The sequence below is a fragment of the Zychaea mexicana genome, assembly GCF_025766255.1.
Source record: "Zychaea mexicana strain RSA 1403 chromosome Unknown BDB00scaffold_41, whole genome shotgun sequence".
NCBI classification, from domain to species: domain Eukaryota; kingdom Fungi; phylum Mucoromycota; class Mucoromycetes; order Mucorales; family Lichtheimiaceae; genus Zychaea; species Zychaea mexicana.
Genome location: NW_026516704.1, coordinates 20,031 through 40,335, shown reverse-complemented (window position 1 = coordinate 40,335; position 20,305 = coordinate 20,031). Strand labels below are relative to the sequence as shown.

At 43.2% G+C, this 20,305-nt stretch overlaps 9 protein-coding genes across 9 annotated transcripts; 3 read left to right on the top strand and 6 right to left on the bottom strand.

Annotated features, from left to right (window-relative positions):
- Positions 1-291: 291 nt before the first annotated feature.
- Positions 292-2,562, top strand: BDB00DRAFT_825407 (Septin-domain-containing protein). Its single transcript, XM_053123670.1, has 4 exons — positions 292-530; positions 640-668; positions 770-881; positions 1,225-2,562. The coding sequence occupies exons 1-4, from the start codon at positions 527-529 to the stop codon at positions 2,328-2,330; spliced, it is 1,251 nt and encodes a 416-aa protein (XP_052979227.1). The 5' UTR covers positions 292-526; the 3' UTR covers positions 2,331-2,562.
- On the bottom strand, positions 2,563-4,654 carry BDB00DRAFT_825403 (aldehyde dehydrogenase). The gene is made up of 6 exons (XM_053123669.1): positions 4,120-4,654; positions 3,539-3,993; positions 3,363-3,462; positions 3,175-3,230; positions 3,029-3,100; positions 2,563-2,963 (listed from the first exon to the last, which is right to left on the bottom strand). Exons 1-6 carry the CDS (start codon positions 4,544-4,546, stop codon positions 2,667-2,669), a joined length of 1,407 nt encoding a protein of 468 aa, XP_052979226.1. The 5' UTR covers positions 4,547-4,654; the 3' UTR covers positions 2,563-2,666.
- A 385-nt stretch (positions 4,655-5,039) lies between these two features.
- Positions 5,040-5,828, top strand: BDB00DRAFT_764507 (nucleotide-diphospho-sugar transferase-domain-containing protein; the record flags this gene model as incomplete). Its single annotated transcript, XM_053119460.1, has 1 exon — positions 5,040-5,828. One exon carries the CDS (start codon positions 5,040-5,042, stop codon positions 5,826-5,828), a length of 789 nt encoding a protein of 262 aa, XP_052979225.1.
- A 279-nt stretch (positions 5,829-6,107) lies between these two features.
- Positions 6,108-6,769, bottom strand: BDB00DRAFT_872813 (uncharacterized protein; the record flags this gene model as incomplete). The annotated part of the gene is made up of 2 exons (XM_053127007.1): positions 6,108-6,365; positions 6,458-6,769. The coding sequence occupies 2 exons, from the start codon at positions 6,767-6,769 to the stop codon at positions 6,108-6,110; spliced, it is 570 nt and encodes a 189-aa protein (XP_052979224.1).
- Positions 6,770-7,449: 680 nt separating this feature from the next.
- On the bottom strand, positions 7,450-8,353 carry BDB00DRAFT_825401 (uncharacterized protein). The gene is made up of 3 exons (XM_053123668.1): positions 8,219-8,353; positions 8,010-8,143; positions 7,450-7,781 (listed from the first exon to the last, which is right to left on the bottom strand). The coding sequence occupies exons 1-3, from the start codon at positions 8,229-8,231 to the stop codon at positions 7,614-7,616; spliced, it is 315 nt and encodes a 104-aa protein (XP_052979223.1). The 5' UTR covers positions 8,232-8,353; the 3' UTR covers positions 7,450-7,613.
- BDB00DRAFT_764464 (major facilitator superfamily domain-containing protein) lies at positions 8,278-10,192 on the top strand (the record flags this gene model as incomplete). The annotated part of the gene is made up of 7 exons (XM_053119459.1): positions 8,278-8,379; positions 8,440-8,586; positions 8,663-8,690; positions 8,866-8,946; positions 9,109-9,181; positions 9,254-9,824; positions 9,917-10,192. 7 exons carry the CDS (start codon positions 8,278-8,280, stop codon positions 10,190-10,192), a joined length of 1,278 nt encoding a protein of 425 aa, XP_052979222.1.
- Positions 10,193-10,303: 111 nt separating this feature from the next.
- Positions 10,304-11,523, bottom strand: BDB00DRAFT_825399 (uncharacterized protein). Its single transcript, XM_053123667.1, has one exon. The coding sequence runs from the start codon at positions 11,449-11,451 to the stop codon at positions 10,342-10,344; it is 1,110 nt and encodes a 369-aa protein (XP_052979221.1). The 5' UTR covers positions 11,452-11,523; the 3' UTR covers positions 10,304-10,341.
- Positions 11,524-13,522: 1,999 nt separating this feature from the next.
- BDB00DRAFT_764461 (cytochrome P450) lies at positions 13,523-14,062 on the bottom strand (the record flags this gene model as incomplete). Its single annotated transcript, XM_053119458.1, has 2 exons — positions 13,523-13,704; positions 13,804-14,062. Coding segments are annotated over 2 exons (441 nt in total), but the record flags the coding sequence as incomplete, so codon positions are not given.
- A 2,687-nt stretch (positions 14,063-16,749) lies between these two features.
- On the bottom strand, positions 16,750-19,754 carry BDB00DRAFT_939283 (WD40-repeat-containing domain protein; the record flags this gene model as incomplete). Its single annotated transcript, XM_053129313.1, has 9 exons — positions 16,750-17,659; positions 17,762-17,881; positions 17,984-18,095; positions 18,200-18,505; positions 18,548-18,599; positions 18,700-18,996; positions 19,068-19,343; positions 19,462-19,635; positions 19,713-19,754. 9 exons carry the CDS (start codon positions 19,752-19,754, stop codon positions 16,756-16,758), a joined length of 2,283 nt encoding a protein of 760 aa, XP_052979219.1. The 3' UTR covers positions 16,750-16,755.
- Positions 19,755-20,305: the final 551 nt, after the last annotated feature.

Genomic DNA, 20,305 nt, shown 5'->3' with positions numbered 1-20,305 from the left:
TTTACTAGATGGCAGCACTACTACATACAGTACTATTCACGTAAAGGAACTCACTGACTAGTACAGTAGTCATGGTGATGAGCACACCCAACCTACTTACATCCTATCTGTTGTAGAGTGTCTAATTACTCAGGAAACATATTTATCGATGGAAACGGGGAGATTTGTAGCGATGAACAAGAAGCGTTCTCTTGTTTATGCAGATCAAAAGAGAAAAAAATATGGGTGTGTGGTGCTTAATTTGACTGTTACACACATACACATGCCATAACACGTCTCTCTCTTTCTGAATAATGCTGGGTTATGGAACATTATATAGAAGGCGAAAAAAGCTCCTTGACAGCCCCTTTCAAAGAAAGAGACTCCCCCTCCTTTTTTATTATACAACAACAGCTCATATATACACATACGTCGTGAAGGCGTTTCCCTTTTTTCTTTCTTTCTTTCTTCTCTTTCTTTCTCTCTCTTTCTCTCCTTCCTCACATAAAGTAAATAAATAAAACTCGCAAAACACAGATTCGTCCAAATGGGTATGTAAAAGGTTTTTATTGAGATCTCGGCGAGAATTATATAATGTACCTTTTTGTAAAAGAGTTCTTTTTCTCATTGTGTGTAAAATCTATGTCTCATGGTATATAGTTGATCAAGTAAACGGCGCGTCATCTGGTGTAAGTGTGTGGTTTTTTTAATGCCTATTGAATATATACATATAATATGCACACATCCAAGTCAGTCTCCATAACTTTTTGTTTCCTTGACTATTCCATAGATCACAGTGGTGCGCAAGAAACTCCAAGGCTATGTTGGCTTTGCCAACTTACCAAACCAAGTACACCGTAAATCCGTCAAGAAAGGTTTCCAGTTCACTTGCATGGTCGTTGGTATGTCATTAGTTAGTTACTTAGTCAGTCAGTAGTTTACGTCTTCCCTTTTTTTCTTTGCACTCCAACAAAAAAAAACAGGGGGGGCGGGATGTATGTGTGAGAGGAGGCGTGCAAGCTGTGCATGTTTCTGTCTTGCTGGGCTATTGCTAAGGGGTCGTGTATAAGAAAGAGGGGCAGGAGCAGGAGGAAGAAGGCCTGTGGATTGTGGAAGTGGGTCACATAACAAAATTGACGTTGCGTTTGGAATTCATTTCAACTTGGCTACACACACACACACACACACAATCTCTTTCTTCTACATATGACGAATGCTTATATCTTACATAACGACTCATTCTAGGTGAATCCGGACTGGGTAAATCAACGTTGGTCAACACTCTGTTCAACACCCAACTGTATCCACCAAAAGAAAACGTCGAGCTGACGCACGAAACGCCGCAGACAGTCGAAATCCAATCCATCACTGCCGACATTGAAGAGAACGGCGTCAAGTTGCGGCTGACAGTGGTGGATTCGCCTGGCTTTGGCGATTTTGTCAACAATGAGGAGAGCTGGAAGCCGATCCTGGACAATATCGAGTCGCGCTTTGATGCGTACCTGGAGCAAGAGAACCGAGTGAACCGCCGTCGGATGGTAGACAATCGCATCCACGCGTGTCTGTACTTTATCATGCCCACCGGCCACGCCTTGAAACCGCTCGACATTGAATTCATGCGACGGCTTCACACGCGCGTCAACCTGATCCCGGTGATTGCCAAGGCCGATACACTGACAGAAGAAGAAGTCATGGCATTCAAGCAGCGGATCTTGGCCGATATCAACTATCACAAGATCCAGATCTACCAGGCACCTGTCTATGAGTACGACGACCAGGAAACGATTGCAGAGAACCGCGAGATCATGTCCAAGATCCCCTTTGCCGTTGTGGGCTCAGACAAGGAGTTTGAGGTCGAGGGCGGTCGTCGTGTGCGTGGCCGTAAGTATCCGTGGGGTGTGATTGAGGTCGACAATGAAGACCACTGCGACTTTGTCAAGCTGCGACAAATGTTGATCCGCACGCACATGGAGGAGCTCAAGGAGTACACCAACGACGTCTTGTACGAAAATTACCGCACCGAGAAGCTCAAGGCCATGGGCATCCAGCAAGATCCCTCGGTGTTCAAGGAGGTCAACCCCGTCCAAAAGATGGAGGAGGAAAGACTTGCTCACGAACAGAAACTGGCAAAGATGGAGGCCGAGATGCGGTCGGTGTTCCAGGCCAAGGTCACGGAGAAGGAGTCCAAGTTGAAGCAGTCGGAAGAAGAACTCTATGCTCGTCACAAGGAGATGAAGGAGGCGCTCGAGAAGCAGCGCATGGATCTCGAAGAAAAGAGACGTCGTTTGGAAAGTGGACGACCCATCACGCCAGAAAAGGTCAAGAAGAAAGGGTTTTCCTTTAACAAGTAAACAACATCACCACCATCCTTCTTACTTTTTAAAAAAAATAACACACACACACACGCCCAACCATCTTCTTTCTTTTTAATTTAATCACTCTGACTTTGGTCGTCTTCTTTCTTCTACACACACCCCTTTGCTCGCTCTTCCCTTAGTTTCTCCTTTTTTCTTGCTTCTTCTTTGCTTCTTCTTTCTTAATACCTCTTTGACAAGAGCAAGTTTTATTACTACTATTTTTCCGTTGGTTATATAAAGTTCCCTCTCTCACACTCTTTCTTTTCTCGCACAGACAACAGATATACACTGCATTCTCTACATATCATCTTCAAATCTGCTACTACATTACTACTGCTTTAATCGCAAATGATAGGACTTTGGTCGAATGAACTGATCAAACCCGTGCTTACTCATAGAAAAGCCCAACCCACTGTCTTTGGCGCCGACCCAGGCTAATGCAGGGTCAATATAATCGCAGCGGTTCATGAACCATGTCCCACACTCGATTTGGTTGCCAATCTCTAATGCTTTATCCGCATCTTGGGTCCATATGCTAGCTGTCAGTCCATACGTGGAATCGTTCATTAGCTCGACGGCTTCTTTGTCCGAGTGGACAGGTATCACTACCAGCACAGGTCCAAATGTCTAAGTCGTCTATTATGAGTGTCCTGTAGCCGACATTGTACAAAGTGTTTATACATAGTACATACCTCTTCTTGCATGACGGTCATATCATGCGTGACATCTGTAATGATTTGTGGACCGACATAGGTTGTTCCAGGCTTCAAACATGTGTTAAAAGCTGGAAATTGAGTAAATCAAAAAGTAATCAGAATGAAAGACTATTTTTTTTTACCTTGTCGTTCGGAAAGTAGCGATCTGTTTGAACGAGTAGCTTTGCCCCTTTGACGACTGTGTGTTGTTCCGGTAAGTCAGTTTATGCACAACAACAACTCTGAGTGCATGATAGACACACCCTTTTAAAACCCCCTTCCCTTCCCCCCTCCTCTTTCCCCCTTCATAGCCTTTGTAGATGACGCTAACCTGCTTCTGCTATTTGAGCGCGCACCTTGTCTGCAAAGCGAACATGAGCCATAGGACCCATTGTTGTCTCTGGGTCACTTGGATCACCCAATTTATAGTTCTGTGTGTGTGTGTGTGTGTGTGTGTATGCCAATTGTTACTATTAACGCGTATGGAGCCCATATTTAACTTTTTACCTGAGCAATAGCAACCGCCTTTTGCAAAAACGACTCATAGACATCGCTATGGACATAGCAACGTTCAATCGAGCAACAGCACTGGCCAGAGTTGAAAAATGCGCCGTCGACAATATTCTCGGCCGCAAAGTCCAGATCAGCATCGGCCAAGACATAAGCAGGGTCTTTACCGCCCAACTCCATGCCCAGACCAATCAAGCGCTCGGCATTGCCAATCGATTGACGGATGGTTTTGCCGACAGCGACACTGCCTGTGAAGCTGACGTATTGGATGCCCTGGTGTCGCACCAAATAGTCGGCGCCATTGTCGTCCGTGTGCATGACCTGTACCACCTGCTCCGGAACACCGGCTTGGTGAAACGTTTCGACGAACAGATCGGCACACTTTGGAGTTTGTGGAGACTGTTTCAGCAGCACCGCGTTGCCTGCCAGCAATGCTGGCACTACGTTGTTCACTGTTGATGATGGCGGTGCGATTCATTTGTGAAAAAGAGAAACATAGAGTGAGCGTGAGAGAACATTGGGTCGTCGTCAGCAGTCCCCCCTCCCCCTTGCAAAACAAAAAGGCGGATAGTACGCACCCATAGTGAGATAAGGATAGTTCCATGCAGCAATAATAAACACTGGACCCAACGGCTCTTTACGCAGAAAACGATGGACGGCGTCTGTGGATTCAATCACTTCATCCGCCAGACTTTCTTCAGCCACCGAGATCATGTAGTTGGCGCGTTCAAGCACACCGCCAACCTCGCCAGCTGCGTAACGCACGGGACGGCCCATCTGGCTGACGATCGTTTCACCGACTTGGGCTTTTTTCTGCTCAAACAACGTGCAGAACTTTTGAAGGATGGCGACTCGTTCGGCAACAGGTACTTTGCGCCAAGAAGCAAATCCTTGCTCAGCCTTTGCGACGGCCGCATCAATGTCGGCGGGTGTGGCGCAGGGGACCTCAAAGAGAGGCTGCAGAGTCGCAGGCGATACGACGACAACTGTTGATTTCTGCACCATAATAGAGCAAAGAGGAATTGGAACAAAGCCTAGTTTGGAAAAGGGAGAAAAGTGAGAAGGGAGTAAGAAAGAAAGAAAGAAGAAAGAAAGAAAATAGATAGCTTGCACTCTTTTCTTTCATTCTTTCTTTTTTTAGTTTGAAGAGAAAAACAACAACACGTAGCCCACGCTTACAGTAGCAACAACAACAGCAGCAAAATTAATAATGGAACGTGCATTCAACAAACGGTCTCTTATAGCCATCCTCTGTATAGTCTTTTTCATTTCTCTCGCCACACTGCTGTCCAGCCTCATGCCGCTACAAGCAAATCCGTTTATTCATAGCGACAGTGAGAGCGACAGTAGTAATCTTGTACAACCCACGCCGTCAGCCATCATGGATGAAGGAAACAGCAACACCGTCGCCGACCCAGAAGACCTTGTCCAAGTCGACGTGACACCGACGCAACCGGATGCGTGGGAGCCAAAACACTTTGACGACGACGAGCTCAGCATGGCGATCCGACAAGCGATTCAACGCAATGTGCGAAAAGAAAAACGGGACAAGATCTTGCTCGTGGCTGTGGCCAACCAAGGGATGGCTGAATACACGCTCAACTGGATTGAATCGCTCAAACGGACGGGCCAAGACGGCCAATACCTCGTATTTGCGATTGACGAAGCGTTGCAAGCAACCCTCAAGAACGCAGGCTATGGAGACCATGTTGTCCAGATCCCAGAGGCGTGGTTCCATCAAAAACTGTCGAGCGGGTTTGCCAAATGGTTGGACAATGACTATACGCCGATCACACATGCCAAGACGTTGGTCGTCGAACGGTTGTTGTACATGGACCTGACCGTCTGGTTTTCAGACGTGGACATTGTCTTTACCCACCGGGGCATCTATCGCTACTTGGTCGACAAGCTGAATGCCAGAGGATCCAAGACAGAGGTCTTGTTTACCCAGGAAACAGAACAAAAGATCGTCAATTCCGGGTTCTATGTCATGCGGCCGACGGACTTGAACAAACGGATACTGGCCGATTCTATTCTTATCCAGGATAAACAACCCAAGGTCACACAGCAGAGGGCAATCAACCGTGTCTTGGATGAGCTGGATTTGTCGTATCAGACAAGTCCCGTCGTCTTGCTAGACCTGCCCTTGTTCCCGCATGGCAGACTCTTTTTTGAACGTAATGTGCCTGCAAAATACGACTTGAAGCCAATGATCGTTCATGCGAATTATCGTGTCGGCGACAAGAAAAAGGAAGCCCTGCAGAATGCCAATCTCTGGTATATTTAAGATCATCGTATGTGTATGTCGATACCCGACAGACTAGTATCTTTCTTTGTATGATTATTTTTTCTCTCCTTATATGACTCACGGCTTGCCACATATTACACTGCCACTATTACTATGATACTACGGTCTCGTGACATTTCTTATTTCTCCCTCCAGTTGCTTCATTCATCCTGCTGCTGTACAACGATACAAATATAGTCTAGTCCAAAAAGCTCTTCATCCAATCTATTCGCATAAATCAAACAATATCGCGAGTTTTTAATTGTTTTGGGAATTGGCTTAAATTTTGTGGATTTTCCAGAGCAAGCTCTTTTTATCGGTATCCAGCTTGCATTCAGTCAATTTGGTACCACCCGAGATCTTCTTGAGCTCAATACAGCGAGGGATCATGTCATACAAATGCGAGGCCGAAATAATCTTGTAATAGCCGTGGTATTTGGGATCAGGAACAGCTAGCCAGAGCTGTTTGGGTGGGTAGATCTTTTCGTAGCCTCCGGTATCCTCAGGCATCTTGGTATCGACTTCGCATTGCCAGAGCTATATACACAAAAAAAGTGAAGGTTTACTTAGTGAAATGATACGGTGGTGGGTTGTTGTTTTTTTTTTACGTTGCTCATGACTGTACATACCACGGCAGCATCAGGGAAGCCACCATCACCATCACCCGTGTTCCAACGGGTCGAAATACACTTCTCATTACCAGCCTTGTTGAACCCGTGTGCTGAGAAATACTTTGTAGTATCGTGTTGGCGTACGTCCCAGATGCGTGGATGCTTTGAGGATTCGGGCGTGACGAGATTGCCGTCACTGATGAGCGTAAGATACTTTTTGCCCACAGCCGACTTGAAGACGTAATCACCAGCCTTGAGTTTCTTTGCGGCGTCCATGATGGCGGTTCCGTCTTCTTCGCCGGTAGGGCTGACGCCCTGAGCAGAGACCATGGACAAGACTGCCAACAAGAGAAGACAGTAGTAGAATTTAAACGAATGGAAGGGCATTTAATCCTACTTCTTTATAGGAAAAAAAAAGGAATTGTAAAGATATATAGAAAGAAAAGAAAGAGAGAAAAAGGGAAAATTTATACGTAAATGAAGTGTGTGTGTGTAATACACTTTCATTTAATATACAAACGGGGTCCCTTGTTGTTAATTGGCACGTAGCACAAAGTTTTATGATCGTATTTCATTCTAGGTTAAATACCGCAATAAGGAAGCAATCTGACTTGGCTAATATGGATGTTCACTGCGAACTGACTTGTAAAAAAAAAAGGCTATATACTGTATACATCATCGTCGTACTACACTATACTAGAACAAAGCGCTGATACAATAATGCTACCCCAAACCGAGTGATATATTCCAATTATGTGCATCAGATCCATGGGTTGTTGTTTTCCATTGTTTCCCTGCAGAAGGTTCCTTTCAATGAATGAATGGCTTTTCATATGCAGCATTACAACTTTTAATTAAGCTTTGTGTGATAGTAATAAAAAGATGACGCTGATAAACCACTGTACTAGTATGTTGCAAAAGTCTGGTAGCACGCGGGACAGTTAGACGGATGATCATTCACAGCACCACCCCTTGTGCTCAAGCCATGCTATGTTGTAGATTCAATGAAATGCAGGATCCGTTGTTTATTGTTTCTAACGACTCAGTGATGATAGTGATAAGGTCATCGAGATATGTCGTTTTCCAGAAGATCACGTTTAAAGATACCTAGAACAACCTCCTTCTTCAGACATTGCCACTAACTTTGTTATTTAGGACCTTTTTCGAGTTGCTATCATATATATCGGCGCGCTAGATGCCTCCCCTCCCACCCATTATCTTGTTCATATGGCCTGTTGTTGTCTTCCAGCGTATACATGTCGCCCACTGCCGGACTCGCTTCGGATATAACAACACGATGGTAATAAATTGGAGTGACTGACAGTTTCTGTGAATGGTAAGACTATCGTATCGTTTAAATTAGAAATAATGCAAAGCAATATCGCGTATAGTTTAAAATTGTGGGGTCGGCTGTGGGGATAAAGTCTTGTGTAGCGTTCAAGTACTGTAGTGTGTGTGGGAAACTTCTTTGTTATCAAAAGAATCGCGGAGACCATTCAAAAGATTTTCAAGTGTTGAGAGAGAGAGAGACAGGAAAGCGAAATCTTTCAATGGCGACATTAACTCCTACCATGACCAAGTCTGACGGTGCCGTGCCCATTAGCGAAGATTTAACCGGGTGGCAACAACAACAAGACAATGACGCCATTCGACTGCGCAATCTTTCAAACAACGGTGAAAAGAAAAACAACACCATCAATGACACTAATGAACAAAAACAAAAAGAGTTACTCCAAGAAGAAAAGGCCCTATTACGAAAACTCGATTGGCGCATCGTGCCTTGGATTTTCATTCTGTATTTCCTCAGTGTCGAGGATCGTGCCAATGTGGGCTATGCAATGACCATGAACAAACAGGAAGGACACGATTTAGCAACAACGGCTGGACTTACGGCGCGAGAAAATAACATTGGTTTGGGTTTATTTTATGTTGCTTATATTGTAAGTCCTTTCTTTTTTTGAAAGAGAAAAGAGGGATATCGTCACTAATGACGACCAAAGGTATTCGAAGTACCTTCCAATCTGATTATGGCGCGCGTCAATCCTGCATTTTGGCTGGCAAGAATCATGGTCACTTGGTCTATTGTCACTGGATGTATGGCTGCTATCTCAACAGCGTGGCATTTTTATCTCTTACGATTCCTGTTGGTATGCGAAACTAATAACAAAAGAGGTGTATTTCTTACTTGGACTGATTGTTTTAATTCCCTTTTTAAAAAAACAGGGTGTATTCGAAGCAGGATTTTGGCCAGGTAAGTTATTGCATATTACACAGTAATCACAGAGAGAGAGAAAGGCGCGTCGATGGAACTAACCGCTTTGTGAATTTTCACTTATACCTATCATTAGGCATCAGTATGTATCGTTTATGCACACTGCAACAATGTGTTACAAACAAATGTATTGAATGAGCCTTCTTTTGTATAGCGTATTACACGACGCTGTGGTATCGTCCTAATGAAATTTCCTCCAGAATTGGCGTGACATACTTGGCTGGTCCAACGTCAGGTATGATGAACAAATACAGAATGGCCTAGAATTATGTCTTTTTTGTTGCTGCTAAAAGGAACTGGTGTGTTGAGTGGGGGGTTCGGGGGATAGAAAAACAGAAACACACTTGGAAAGAGAATAATGCTAATATGTCTGTTTGGATGGACTAACACTGTGTAGGCGCTTTTGGTGGCCTTATCTCTGCTGGCATACAATTGATTGATACAAAGGGCAATCTTTACGGTTGGCAATGGTATGATGCTTGTAATATAACACCTAATAAAAATAGCATGAGAAAAAACAAAAGCTAAAGTCTGTACAATAGGCTTTTCCTGATTTCAGGCATCATATCCGTGATATTTGGCGTTGCGACCTTTTTTTACCTGCCATCCAAACCCGAAACGAGCAAACGGTTCTTGACAGACGAGCAACTCATTCTAATACGCCAACGCTTGGCCTTGACAGAAGAAGAGCTTCAAGAACAGCAGCAACAACAAGACCACCAGAAGAAATCCATTTTTTCCAACGGCGATCTATTGCAAGTGAAAACACAACTGTTGGATTACAAGGTGTGGCTGTTTTGCGTTCTATACTTTACACCTGTGATGGCCGCCACCTCATTGGGCTACTTTTTGCCACGCATCGTTCAAGAATTGGGCACATACAACTCCATTCAAGTGAGTTTGATGAGTATCCCACCGTATGTTTTTGGTGGCATCATGGTATATGTAGTCACGCGACTCAGTGATCGTCTGGAAGATCGTGGATGGTTCATCATTGGCTGTTCATCCGCCTCGTTTGTTGGATTCGTTATATTGAGCTTTGCTAAACCAATCGCTGCACGGTATTTTGGATTGATGGTTGTTGCCGGTGGCACTTATCCCACTGTTCCTCTGGTAAGAACTTTTTTTCGTTCTCCTGTAGTACTTGTGGGGAACGGGGATGAAAAAGAGTAATATTAATGCTTACAAAACATTCTTCCTTTTAGAGTATGGCATGGACAGCCAACTTGCGAGAAGATGCCGTGGGTGTAGCATCAGCAACGGGTGTCGTGTCCTCCATGGGTAACTTTGGTGCACTCGTCTGTACTTTTGCACTATACTCTGGATGGACTTCCGATGCACCGCGCTATGTGGGATCCAATATGATTAATGGTGGTGCCATGCTTCTTGCTGCGGTCTGTGCTCTTATCCTCAAATTACGTCTTGGTATTCTAAACAAAAACATGGAACAAAATGGAAGATCTAGAAAATACCTCCTATAGAAAAACTTGACGCACTCTCCTCCAACAAACGTACATGTCCCACTGTTTGTATTATTATTATTATTATTACTACTTTTTTTATTTATTAATTAATAATTTAAAGTTATACAAAAGGGCTTTTTTTTTCGCATGTGTAAAATTAAACAAGTTTAGTTTTTCTTTTTTGGGGTAGCAGCAGGAGTAGCAGGAGTGGCAACAGCAGTAGTCGTGGACCGAGGTAACAGAGCCGTGTCTTGTAAGCGTTCTTCTCGGTACACAAGGTAAAGTGCAGCACCACCGCCAGGGCCCACAAAGATGGATGCAATGAGCGTCAAGAGTACACCCTTAATTCCATCCTCGAAGAATGCCCATACTACAATAGCGGAATAGCAAACCAACAGATCAATGGCAAAGACATGTGTTGCTACGATCTGTCCCATTTGTTCGGTGGTAACACCCGTCAACTGGCCGTTGTACAAGTGGTACAAGTTGATCAAAGTTTCCAGATTAAGCATGCCCTTCATCTTGAGTCGGATATACATGACATAGTAGATCATGGCATTGATCAAGCCAACAATCATATAGACGCGTTGGACCGAGTTTCGACTATCTGCCACCTTGAGTTTTTCGCGAGCTTCAAGTGTCATGCGCATATCTGCCGACGGATCATCGAGACAAGAGGCCATCAAATAGGTCAATCCCAAATACAACGGATGGATCCACAAGGGTGCAAACTGCCAAATCATGGCGGCCCACTTTTGCATTTGCAACGAGTCTGTCAGTAGCATTGCGGCCGTGGGTGATGCATAACCGACAAGAATAGCCAATAGGACCGCATTGGCGCGTGAAGGTGAAATGTGGAAACTCTTGACATTGCTTGATTCGTTGTTGGAGCTATAGTATAGCGCTGGGATCCAGAATAAAAACAAGACGACGGACATGCCGCCAAAGTTTGAAATCATGCCCCAGAGTGAGAAACACGCCAGCAGGCGATTGGATCGTGCCCGAGCACCTTCGAGAGCAAACAATGTCAAGACAAGACCAAAGAATCCAAGGAGTAGCCATGTGACATCGTAACCCAAGGGATTGCGGAAAGCGTGACTGAAAACGGTTGTAATAACACACAACGTTGTGTCGAATCCCGTTACACCCGTCAGTTTTGGAACATTGTAGACTTCGCAAGTCCGGGATAGATCGTATGCAGTTGGTAAATCATGTAAATGATAAATGGTTAGTGCAGCGAGCGGTACACACACTGCTAGCGAGGACAAAAATTTCATATTTGTTTCTATTGTGTACGTGTGTGCTTGTAAGGTTTTTTATCAAAGGAATATGTGGGGGATAGAGAAAAGAAAGAAGAGAAACACGGTTTTTTTCGAGAAGCGGGCATATGCTTATATAACAAACCTTACGACACGTTGCCATATATGGCAACCCGCGCAATCCCGTTTCGGCTGAGATGGGGGTCGGTCAAGAGGTCCGCAGAAAACACAGCGCTTTTTTTGCATTAGCGGAGGGGGACAAAATGACGTAGAATAACGTTTACAGCTGTCAATCAAAGTTATTTCGTGTGGGTTACAAAAAATGGAGAAAGACACTTTGGCGAAAAAGCAAACAGCTGCTAACTCAGCTATCGTTGGCTACGTTACTTTAACTCTTGAGTTCCGTTCCGGTATAGGCAGCATCAAAGGTTCTGGGGCTTAAACTTGCTTCATGTTCGGAATCCAACACTCTGTTCAAGATATACTTGCCCTTGCTTCACTGTCGAACACCATTCTTGCTATGTTGACATCCGAAGACTAGAACACAACAGAATTTCAGTGCCTTGATTTCTGATATACCCAAAAATTGGTACTCAATATTTTTGACCGGAAACCATCAAATTTAATGTCGTCGATCATTAGCCCAGTCTTCGAGGATAAGGCAATTTTGGATCAGCATCTCGGGCAAGAGAATATTGTGCATAGCATTTGTTAAAGCGTCGCAAGTTGCCAAGAAGATCAGGACAAGCGGATGTACTATTAGAGGTGTTCTTCCATTTCAACAAACTTTAGTAGCCGAGCAGGACTCACTGCATCTCGTCCACATTGTTGAAATCTCAGCTCGTCCAAATATTTTGCATCTGCGAGTGCCAAAGTATATATCGTCGTCCTTAAAATGGCATCAAATTCACTGTTGTATTATTGCTGTTATAAGCAAAGACCTTGTAAGTTCTCTATCTTTTGTGCAACAAGGCTACGAAACGCATTAAGGGAAGCTCCATGTGTAGAATACCCACGTGTGAGATGTGTTTAAGCGCTGAAAAACAATACGTGTCTCGCCGCAGAAAAAGGGCCCCATACTCTCTTGTAGTAAAATACCTCTACCCCGCCTATAATGTGTTATAATTATTGAGAAGGAACTGGCGTATGATATGGTGTTGGTGAAAGCACATATAGCAATATCGCGCAGAACATGATTGCTGAATTTACTAACCGCAAGTTTACCTTTGCTGTGTCGTTGGCTGCCAATAACGTTAGCCATCAAAGACAAAGAATTAAACATTGTAAAGGGCCAACTTGATTGTAATTGTCGCTCTTCAAAGCCAGCAATTCCAGTTGAGGTGAGTGTTAGCGTTGAAGCAGTCGGTGCCGAAAGAGCCACGAGAACAAAAGGTAAACGAATGGTAAAAGACGAACACTGTAATGGTGGATGTATATAGTATTAGTACTTGGTGTTAGAGGATTTATGAGCACAAAAGACAGACATCCTTTTACCCCACTAATAATCGGTACAGTTAATGTAGTACATCACAAAAACAATAGATGTTATTCTTTTGCTGCACTGCGTCAATGAATAGATGAAGAAGCGGACGGATCCACGACGGCGTCGACAGTCCCTCCCAATTTCCGCTTTAGTTTTCATACTAATCCTATACGTAGAAAATATCGTGCCAAACCGCCGACCAAAATGAATTGAAATAGGCTAGATATATAAACGCGGTCATGGTTGCCATGACTCGACTCTTCCAAACATTGGATCCCTATACATTTAGGTAGAAGCCTCTTAGGACCATAATGTGACCTATCTTTTTGCCAGAATATTCTATTTTGCATATATGCCTTTTCCTCGATAGAGGAAAGGGTTTGTTTATTTGAGTTTCTCAAAAGAAGCGGCGCCGAAAGGCATGTCCGTGTCCACTGCTGTTGGAAGAATGATGTCACTAGTGCGGCGAACTTTGTAGTCACGGATGAGAATGGAAATGATCGCTTTGATTGATAGGATCGGATGCCAAACCAGCGCGCACTACAATTATACGAAATATTAGTAAAAAGAATTTGCATAGACTTTGAAGAAAGCAATAAAGAACTCTTACGGGCAAGCATGTTTTCCTTTGCCAAAGACTAGATAGTCATCACTAATCTTACTCGATGAATAACCAGTGTCGAGGTAACGGAAAGGCTTGAATTCTACGCGATCTTCACCATCTATATGCATCTCTTCCCAGATATTGCTCCGTTGGTTGTACCAAGAGTTGATAAAAACGTCACCACCTATATAAAATGAACATTTTGCTTAGTATATCAAATAAAGAATGAAAAAAAAACAGTTACGCATCGGACGTCCGTGCGCATTTGACATGTAGCCTTTACCTGGTGGAATAATGGTACCATTACTCAATACGACCTTCTTTCCACAGATGTTGGTATGAAGAAGATCATAAAACCTGTTCCTGAGGCGCATTGTTTCACGGCAGACACTATCCAGCTTAACCATGCCTTTGATAGTATCGTATGTAAGCACCTCGTTACTCTTTCCGTTAGGGTCTAATCCAGCGGTTTCGATAGTTTCTTGCTGTTCCTTCAAAAGCTCATCGATGAGTTCGGGATTTTGGAGAATACGATACAGAACAATGGTACCATTCTCAGACGTGCTATGATGGAAGCAAAGATTAAGACCATGATCTCATTTACAATATGATTATAAATATCACGGTCACGAGGAACTTTGGCATGGTCTATAAGCTCTTGAAGGATATCAATCTATTGAGTGCTGAAATACGACACACTCTTTTAATTGCACATTTGAAATAAAGGACGACGACGAGAGAAAAACAGATACTCCGAGCTTAGAGGCTTTTGCCAATTGGGATCGTCCTTTGCACGGCTCAATCGCAAATCGATTTCTGGAGTCAAGGATCGAAGCATTGTGGCTCTGTGCTTTTTGACTTTTGGAGAGAACTTACCAATTCCCCTAAATAGCATTCTTATAATATCAATACTTGCTGTGTGCATATCGTCAGCTATCCTCAAGGGCACATACCACATTTGTAATTTCAGCAAAACAGGAAATGTTTCCGGCCAGTAATTTTCAAAACGCATCATGGTTGCCAAGTCTGTAGTGATCTCTTGGAAAGTTGCAACCAAATCAAGATCCTGGCAAAGTCTCTCTCCAACAAAAACGGATGCATTAGCGCGGGCAACCATGCGCTGAACTAACGGATACATGTGCTGAAGCTCCGCAGATCCATCTATACATATGCAATTTAGATAAGCAAGAAGAGTGTAAGGTGAAGGAGCATAGTAATATTCATCAAATGAGCTCTTACCTTTATTGTTTCCGAGGACATCTTTGAGAACCAAATGTAGCTGTTAAAGACCATCAGGACAAAAGATTAGTACGAAGTTACGGGTGTCTTCATATTGATTCGTTTTGCCCTGATCTCTTAGGTTTTCAACAGTGCGCGGAGTGAAATATTTTATGCGTGGGTTTAAATATTGCACAATCCAAGTTCTTGTGTTGGATTCCGGAACTTCCGAATGACCTATATTTACCATTGTCTTCATATCAAATCTCTGTAAAAGAGTTTTGATACTTACGCTTCAGCATAATAGTGTTACGGTGAATTTGGGGTATTCCAGGTAGTTGCGTAACGGTTTAGGTGTATGTTTAGTAGTGAGCACCAGTAATAATATCGTTTATTACAGACGGGTTGTGAAGTGATATGAGTGTAAAGTAAGGTAAAAATGTGTATGGGTTATGTCCAAGGTCGTAAATAGTAGTGAGCTGATTTCTTGATTAAGCTCAGTGAGTAGAAATAAGGATCAGGGATGTTACGTCTGTCCAAAATGAATGAGGAATAAGGATCAGGAATGTTACGTCTGTCCAAGTAAATGAGAAATAAGAACAGGAATGTTACGTCTGGTCTTAATAGAAGAGTTTATTTAGCTTCAGTTAGTTTTGTCTTGCTATCTGACCTAAAAAAAAAGTTATGGGTATTAAAATTGCCCACTACCCTCTAATAAGCTTGGCCAGATGTGATCGAGATGTGTTGATGTTCAGGGAAGAAGACCGGCGCCTATGGGCATGTGGACACTTGCTCAAGATACAAATGTGAAAGAGGGATATTGGTAAATGAGGACTGATATAATAACTGAATTGAAAAAACCTACAAGGAACGATTACTGCATGCGCTGCAGAAATGGACCAAATCAGGCTGCGAAATTTCGACATTCAGAAGCGACCCGGTTTTCATCGTCGGCGTGCAGCGTACATAGCTCTTTGCCAAAGCATCATTAGGGAGCATACAATTTAATTCACTATGTAACGTATAAACGGATATAAAATTTAAACTTTGAGCAGCATTGTAACAGCAAGGACGGCCGGGTTTGTATTAAAAGAAATATACTTGAGAAATTTTGAGAAAAAAGAAGAGACTAGAGAAAATGATTATCGCAAAAAGAACTCTAAATGTCGGAAATAGCCTTATGAATGGAGGCACTGCTGCAAAAATACTGCAGGGGCATGCAATACCGTGAAGCGGATCAAAAATATCGGAAGAACCAACTCGGCGATCGAACACGGTATCTAAAAGATTACAAAATAAAAGTTCTCAAGAAATAATGAAGAGAGCAATCCATCGCTGTCACTATTCCCACTTTCCCTCAGTAGGAAAAAAGTCACCATCCCCAAAAACTCTACTGTCATCTAGTATTTTTTATTAATGAACTACTACAGGATCCATCAAAATTATGCTGAACAAGACACGCAGCCATTTTGGGCACAAGGACTTGTTAAACAAAATGGATTGGTTGCATTGGTTGTGGTGTGCTGTACAGTAAGTGGGTCGATTGTCACCGCAAACTCGGTAATCAAGGCATCTAAGGTAATGGACGCGCCCCCCCCCCCACTTTTTTTTCTAGGATCCATATGCATGACCGCTTATGCCTCTACGCTTTTCTCAATTTTTTTTCATCCCATTTGTAGCTCTACGCCGTGCATGACCACTTTTATCAACATACTTTTCTTTGCCAATAGGATGACCTCGTTACATTCCCCTTTTTCAAAACAAGTATACACGAAATTTGTCAAAGGTGATTCATGCATGTGTATACACTTTTATGTTCTACTACTGTAGGTGGAAGAGAGAAGCTTTGTTCTCTGTTTGATTCTCTGGTCTTACGTTGATAATGTGTATGTGCAACTACATTATGAGAGCTGTTTTTATTGAAGGGCAGACAGAATCAATTTGTTCAATCTTTTATCGATCATGTACAGCAAGAGATAACTCTGTATGCTATCAAGCGATATTACCATTACTTTTTTTAAGAAGCACCAAATAGTGCATTGCGTCGTGTTGTGCGCTTGCGACTGATTGGTGGCTCGGGCATTACACTTTCTTCTTGCTCCGTCGTCTTTGGTTCAGGTGGTGGATCGTGCTGATGATGTTTACTACGTCGTGAGAACATTCGCTTTAAAGATTGAGTAGGCCTGACAAAGCGATGGTGATGATGCTGCTGCTGTTGTTGTTGTTGTTGCTGCTGATCTTGTTGGTTTTGTGATGTTGGTGGCGTTGGTACTTCCTGTTGTAGGAACGGGTTTGTATTTTGAACATCATTCTTACTCTGACGATCACTGCTTGAGCGCCCCAGCGATCCACTAGCCAGACTACGGATTGTGCTTGCTCGCGAACGTGTAATGCTTAATGTAGATGACCGCTGTCTTCCCGGGGTATTCTTAGCAGGCGATGAAATAGTCCATTCAGTTTTCTTCGTTTCAGGTTCACTTGGCTTCCGGTCCTGCTCACCGCCTTCTACTACTGCTTGAGTCGTAGAAACAGCAGCAGCAGACGACATTGTAGTACTGTGATCGCTATCTGCAGTACCAGCGTTTCCGAAACCGTAATCATTATCGTCACCACCATATTCTTCAGGCATCGTTGTAACGGAAGGACTCACTATGGCCGGTGCCATCGTTCGATCCTTGATATTCACGTCAAAACCATAGCGTGTTTCATAGCCTGGTGGAAGTCTGGCACTGCTCCAAAAATCAAGATCTTTTCGAAACGTGGATATTGCGAGTTCCCAAAGATCGTCTTGGTTCCATAATCTTCGAGACGTGCGACGGTCTGTTTTGTCTGGTATGGTGTCAAATCCCCACGTCTTTGGTGCAATGGGTGGTAGAACGTTTAGACAGTTTTCCAGATAGGTAACCTGTTCTTCTCGTTCCCTACGAAAGCAAAGTGCAACCAGTCTCGTTAGCAATACGAGCTGTAAAATTCAACCAGTACTGTACAGCATACAAATACTTTGATTGTCCTCATCTTCATACCTTATGTCATCGCAGTTGATGTTTTTGAGCTGTTCTAGGTCCTCCCATGCACGATCAATGTGTCGACTGTAAATATCATATTCAACTTGATACGCCAGTGGATATTCTTCCTTTTTATATCTGCAAAAATGTACACATACATATTTCATACATTTTGGTAAGTGATTCACAGTCCTACCAGCTTGTCAAGATAAAAGAGATTGACAGACAGCTAAAAGTTACCTAAATTTAAAGTTGATCTGCTCATCGTTCTCAAGACGCACGGTCTGTACAGCCAACTGTCCACGGTCAGTTATGCAATAATACTCGGCTAACAACGATTTTGAAGTAGACACTAAAAAAAACCCAATAATAATACAAAATGTTGAGAAGCGCACTTGCAACCAATCAACACAGCACAGAAGAAAAAAAAAAGAAGAGTGAGTCATGACTTTTTACCTCCAACAACTGGGCCTTTGCTTTTTTCAAAATCTTCTCCAACATAAACTGGACCTTTATCAGACCTGCCCCATTCACCGATACCTATGGCACCGCACAGAAGCATGGCTTCTGGATCACAATCAGTACTATGACCCCAGGGATCGTCATTGTCGCCATAATTTATATGTTGATCAACAGCGCTCCATGGCTCGTCCACCGTGCTTCCTAGCCAGGAATACCACAAAGCTTTCGTCATTGGACGAATTGTCGCTGGCGGCGTATCGGTTTTTGTCCATTTGGCAGTTTGGTAATGCGTATCGAAAACTGGTAGTGTATTTGTATTGAATATCCACATGCGCATCGTACCGTCTGATGAAGCAGTGGTTAAATTTTCTGGACGCATGTTGGACCATGAAATCTAGTATTTGTTGTATTTTAACGTGTGGCGATGGATAGACATCATACTATGTAGTACAAAACAAGGGATCAGGTGCTTTTTCCGATACGCTCTCACTTACTGATTCTACAACACCCTCATGGGCTGTTATTTTGGCGACAGGTGCATGGTACGAAGCGCGAATGTCAAAGAGATTAACGGCCCCGTCTTCACCAGCAGAAGCTAGCCAGTAAGGAATAAACGTATTGAACTTTGCATCGCGAATTGGCCGCTGGTGTGCTTCTTCTGCTTGCCAAACCACATCTTTGGCACGTACATCGATGATTCTTAAAGCACGACCGCAGCCGCCTGTGACAATCAGTGTGTGCGGTGCATGGGGTGACCAGTTGGCACAATTGATCGGGTCGGTGTTTCCAAGCTACAATAGTTGTATATAATTAATAACATCTTGTACAGTAGGCGGGCTCAACTCTATCATCAAGAACTTACATTGAGACTGAACTTTGGCTTTTCTTCGTGTAGTGCATCCCATACATTGATATGACTCATAAAAGTAGTCAAAAACTCGGTCGAGACTGATGATGCGCTGGATTCATTTTCCTGTTGCAGTTGTTGATCTTCTGTCACATTCGTCGTCGTCGAGAAAGGTGTAAGAGGTTGCCAAAGTTCGTAGACGCGCTCATCAGAATAATTCGCGTTGAATCGTACGGATTTAACCAGACTGTTCATAGGGTATTGACCGGGAACAACAGGAGCATCATGCACCTGTTTTATCTGCAATAACAAACATCCGTATACGTGAAATAAAAAATTGTTTTGTTCAATATTTCAGTAGTAGCTGTGGAATGCTGACGATGAAATGATAAAAAAAAGATACTTTTACCGGCATGGTATATTCTGCTGCTTGAGTAATTTTGCTGTCATCTTCTTGTCCTTCCTTGAATTGTCCACGAACGGCGTACAGCCGCGTGATGCCTTGCTTTGAGCTGACTAGAAGATGTGATCCAGACCAATCAAGTGAATGAACAGGAATATCCAGGTATTCCACGTGGACCACCTGTATGTGTGTGCATCATTATTATCGATCTACTGCTGCTGTGAGAGGGAATTTCTATGTAAAAACCCCAAACTCACCTGAAAACGTGAGCCATGGACAACAACGTTGTTGAGGGCCATTAAATCTTTCACAAAGTACAGACAGTAGGTTCCATCTTTCCGTCGATACGCCGAGCCTATTGCAATAATGCCTACATTCTTTTTTTTTGGAGCAAAGGATAAAAAGTGAGTACTTTTTCCATCTAAAATAAGAAAAGGCTTTATACGAACCTTGTCGGATTCAGCCATCGATGTCAAGTATTTTTCGTTGTCGAGTTCAGAACAATTGGTCCGTAAGCCTTTCGTAATTCTATAATGCGATGGCAAATAGCGATCGTGCGCGGGGAAAGTATAAGTGTGAAGGATCATATCGTTTCTTTCTTTGTGTTTTTATGATAGTTACTCTGTAATGCCTTCCGACAGAATCCGCCATCCAAGTGCTCTGTTTGCTGCACAAAGATAGGGCATGCGTCTTCCAGGTTGCGACAATTCTATCTTTCGATTTAGCTCTGATGCGTTGATACGGACCATAATTATAATAGTGCAAACGCTAACACAAAAAAATAGGTAAAAGGAGGTAAATTGGAAGGCTATACGTGTTGTCAAAGTTGAAACATCCCTAAATAATAGGG

Coding starts and splice junctions, on each gene's coding strand:
- BDB00DRAFT_825399 (XM_053123667.1), bottom strand. CDS start 11,451: ATGAAATTTTTGTCCTCGCTAGCAGTGTGTGTACCGCTCGCTGCACTA.
- BDB00DRAFT_825401 (XM_053123668.1), bottom strand. Junction 7,782..8,009: donor CACCGTCAGACTTGGTCATG/GTAGGAGTTAAT, acceptor ACGATACGATAG/TCTTACCATTCACAGAAACT.
- BDB00DRAFT_825407 (XM_053123670.1), top strand. Junction 669..769: donor TAAACGGCGCGTCATCTGGT/GTAAGTGTGTGG, acceptor ACTATTCCATAG/ATCACAGTGGTGCGCAAGAA. Junction 882..1,224: donor GTTCACTTGCATGGTCGTTG/GTATGTCATTAG, acceptor GACTCATTCTAG/GTGAATCCGGACTGGGTAAA.
- BDB00DRAFT_825403 (XM_053123669.1), bottom strand. CDS start 4,546: ATGGTGCAGAAATCAACAGTTGTCGTCGTATCGCCTGCGACTCTGCAG. Junction 3,994..4,119: donor CTATCCTTATCTCACTATGG/GTGCGTACTATC, acceptor CATCATCAACAG/TGAACAACGTAGTGCCAGCA. Junction 3,231..3,362: donor CGCTCAAATAGCAGAAGCAG/GTTAGCGTCATC, acceptor AACAACACACAG/TCGTCAAAGGGGCAAAGCTA.